This window comes from Dipodomys ordii, unplaced genomic scaffold, assembly GCF_000151885.1.
Source record: "Dipodomys ordii isolate 6190 unplaced genomic scaffold, Dord_2.0 Scaffold15920, whole genome shotgun sequence".
Taxonomy (NCBI): Eukaryota; Metazoa; Chordata; class Mammalia; order Rodentia; family Heteromyidae; genus Dipodomys; species Dipodomys ordii.
The window spans coordinates 1-2,437 of record NW_012283132.1 but is presented as its reverse complement, the minus strand read 5'-3'; the positions used below and the strand labels follow the sequence as shown (position 1 = coordinate 2,437).

The window sequence follows — 2,437 nt, the reverse complement described above, 5'->3', positions numbered from 1 at the left end:
CTCTACCACTGAGCCACCTTCCCAGCCCAGGATTGCCAGTTTTATAGGTTTGTTTTCTGTTTGGGTTATACTGGGTTTTGAATTCAGGGTCTCACACTTGGGAGGCAAGCACTCTATCACTTGAGCCATATCAGGTTTTAAAGCCCAGTGAAGAAGTTTTCAAGGACATTTTTGGTACAAGCAGAGATAAATAATAATATTGCTATATCACTATCAAACATGTTGAGGATAGTAATACTGCAGTTACATAGGAGCTTTGCAGAAGATACATGCTATAGTGAGTCTAAAATGATGTTTTTGGTGTTGTTGGTCATGTGGCTTGAGCTCTTGGTCTGGGTGTTGTCCCTCAGCTCTTCAGTTCAAGGCTAGTGCTCTACCACTTGAGCCACAGCGCCACTTCTGGTTTTCTGGTGGTTTAATGGAGAGAAGAGTCTCACGGACTTTCCTGTCCAGGCTGGCTTTGAACCGTGATCCTCAGATCTCAGCCTCCTTAGTAGCTAGGGTTACAGGCGTGAGCCACTGGCACCCAGCTCTAAAATGATGAGTTTTAAAGCAGTTTATAACTTGTTGTGTAGATGTAACATTTTACATTACATTTTTTTCTCCAGGTATGCAGAGACGCATCAAGTATATGCTATTGTATTGGTGTCTGCATACACATCTGACTTGGGGGATGAAAATGAGCGTGCAAGTGGTAAGTCTGAGATCAAATATCTAGAAAAACTTCTGCTACACATACAGCTGTCTATTCAGTTTCTAAGAGTTATTATTTTTCAGATAAGCTTTTCAAAACCTCTAGCATATGAGAAAGAATTGCAGAGGACACTCAATTTATTGAAACACAATGACAAATGAAACCTAAGTTTACTGATTCTCAGTCTAGATTAAAACTAGTTAGGTTTTGACATGTTTTATTCTGTAAAATAAAATTTGGTTTTATCAGGGAAGGAAAACAAGACAAAAAGTCCAAAGTGCTGGCCTGAAGCTCAAACATGAGTTGCTGTTTAAGCTGGGCCAGAACCACACACTTTTGATTTAAGTTGGGTACATTGAGAGATTGCAGACCTCTTTTCAACTTAAAGTCTAAATCCTAGATAGCTGGGTTTTTTTTGAAATTTTTACTCATTTTTCACAAGTACCTTGGTATTTATTCCTACAAATCTGAAAACAAAATAATACTTCTAATTCATGTAGGCTTTGATTTTCTGTGTCTGTAATGGTCTTCACTAAGTATTTCCAAATGTCTAAAATGTTATTCATGACATTGGTAGTTTTTTCTCCTCTGTGTAGGATACTTCAACCGCCCCTGGCAGTGGGAGAAGATCAAGACCAACTGCTCTCACATTGTGCAGTTTGGCTCCACTGATGACCCTTTTCTTCCATGGACAGAACAACAAGAAGTGGCAGATAAGTTGGATGCCAAATTACACAAGTTTTCTGATCGAGGTCACTTTCAGAACACAGAGTTTCATGAACTGATTAGTGTGGTTAAGTCTATGTTGCAAGTACCAGAATAGTCAGGATAACTCCTGCTATCTTGCATCCCAATACAGGGGAAGACTAATAACATCTACTACCAGACCATTAATAGACATAATCAACCAGTTAAGCTTCAAAAGTGCCTGGAATACTCTTAAGTCTCATTGTTCACACAAAGTTTCAAGCAACATTTTCATTTTCCATAGAATCTAAAACTTTCCCGTATTGCTATGAACTAGACTGTATTTTCCCCATTTGATAACAGATAAGGACAGTTAGCCACTCTATTCAAAGTGAGTAAGTCAGAAATGAAACCCAGTCTTCCTAATTCTCAGTCTAGATTAAAATTTATTTTTCATGTATGTTCTAGAGTGGGACTCTTACTCCTTAAAATACGACTTGTTTTGTTTTGGGGGAAGATTGTTTTGACAGAAGATTCAAAGAGCTGGCTTAGAGTTTAAAACACAAGCTGCTGTTCAAGTTAGACCAGGATATTTAGCCCAAATTCACACATTCACCAGTGATCCTTCCTTGTCCTTAGGTCCTTTAGGCAAGTTGAGACAGACTGACACATAGGATTCTGAGTCACGGATCTGCTAGGAAACAGAAGCACAGTGTATTAACTGCATTCCAACATATTGTAGGCCAAGTCTGGTATTAGGGCCATGTGGAAAGTTCATACCATGCAAGGCACTTTCAATATTTTTTTCCCTCAAGGGAAAATTCATCATTCACATGGTGGTTTTTTAATTCAGGAAATATATAGGTATCTATATGTAATCCATATGTATGTGAGTTATGTCCAGCCCATATTCATATAGATTATGGTAGCTGGCAATAGTTAAAAACAAAAACAAAAACAGGGGCTGGGAAGGTGGCTCAGTGGTAGAGCGCTTGCCTTGCATGCATGAGGCCCTGGGTTCGATTCCTCAGCACCACATAAGCAAAAAGAAAAAAG

General features: G+C 38.9%; 1 protein-coding gene across 1 annotated transcript; it reads left to right on the top strand.

Annotated features, from left to right (window-relative positions):
* Positions 1-608: 608 nt before the first annotated feature.
* On the top strand, positions 609-2,201 carry LOC106002658 (putative hydrolase RBBP9; the record flags this gene model as incomplete). Its single annotated transcript, XM_013037503.1, has 2 exons — positions 609-694; positions 1,291-2,201. Coding segments are annotated over 2 exons (313 nt in total), but the record flags the coding sequence as incomplete, so codon positions are not given.
* Between the last annotated feature and the right edge of the window lie 236 nt (positions 2,202-2,437).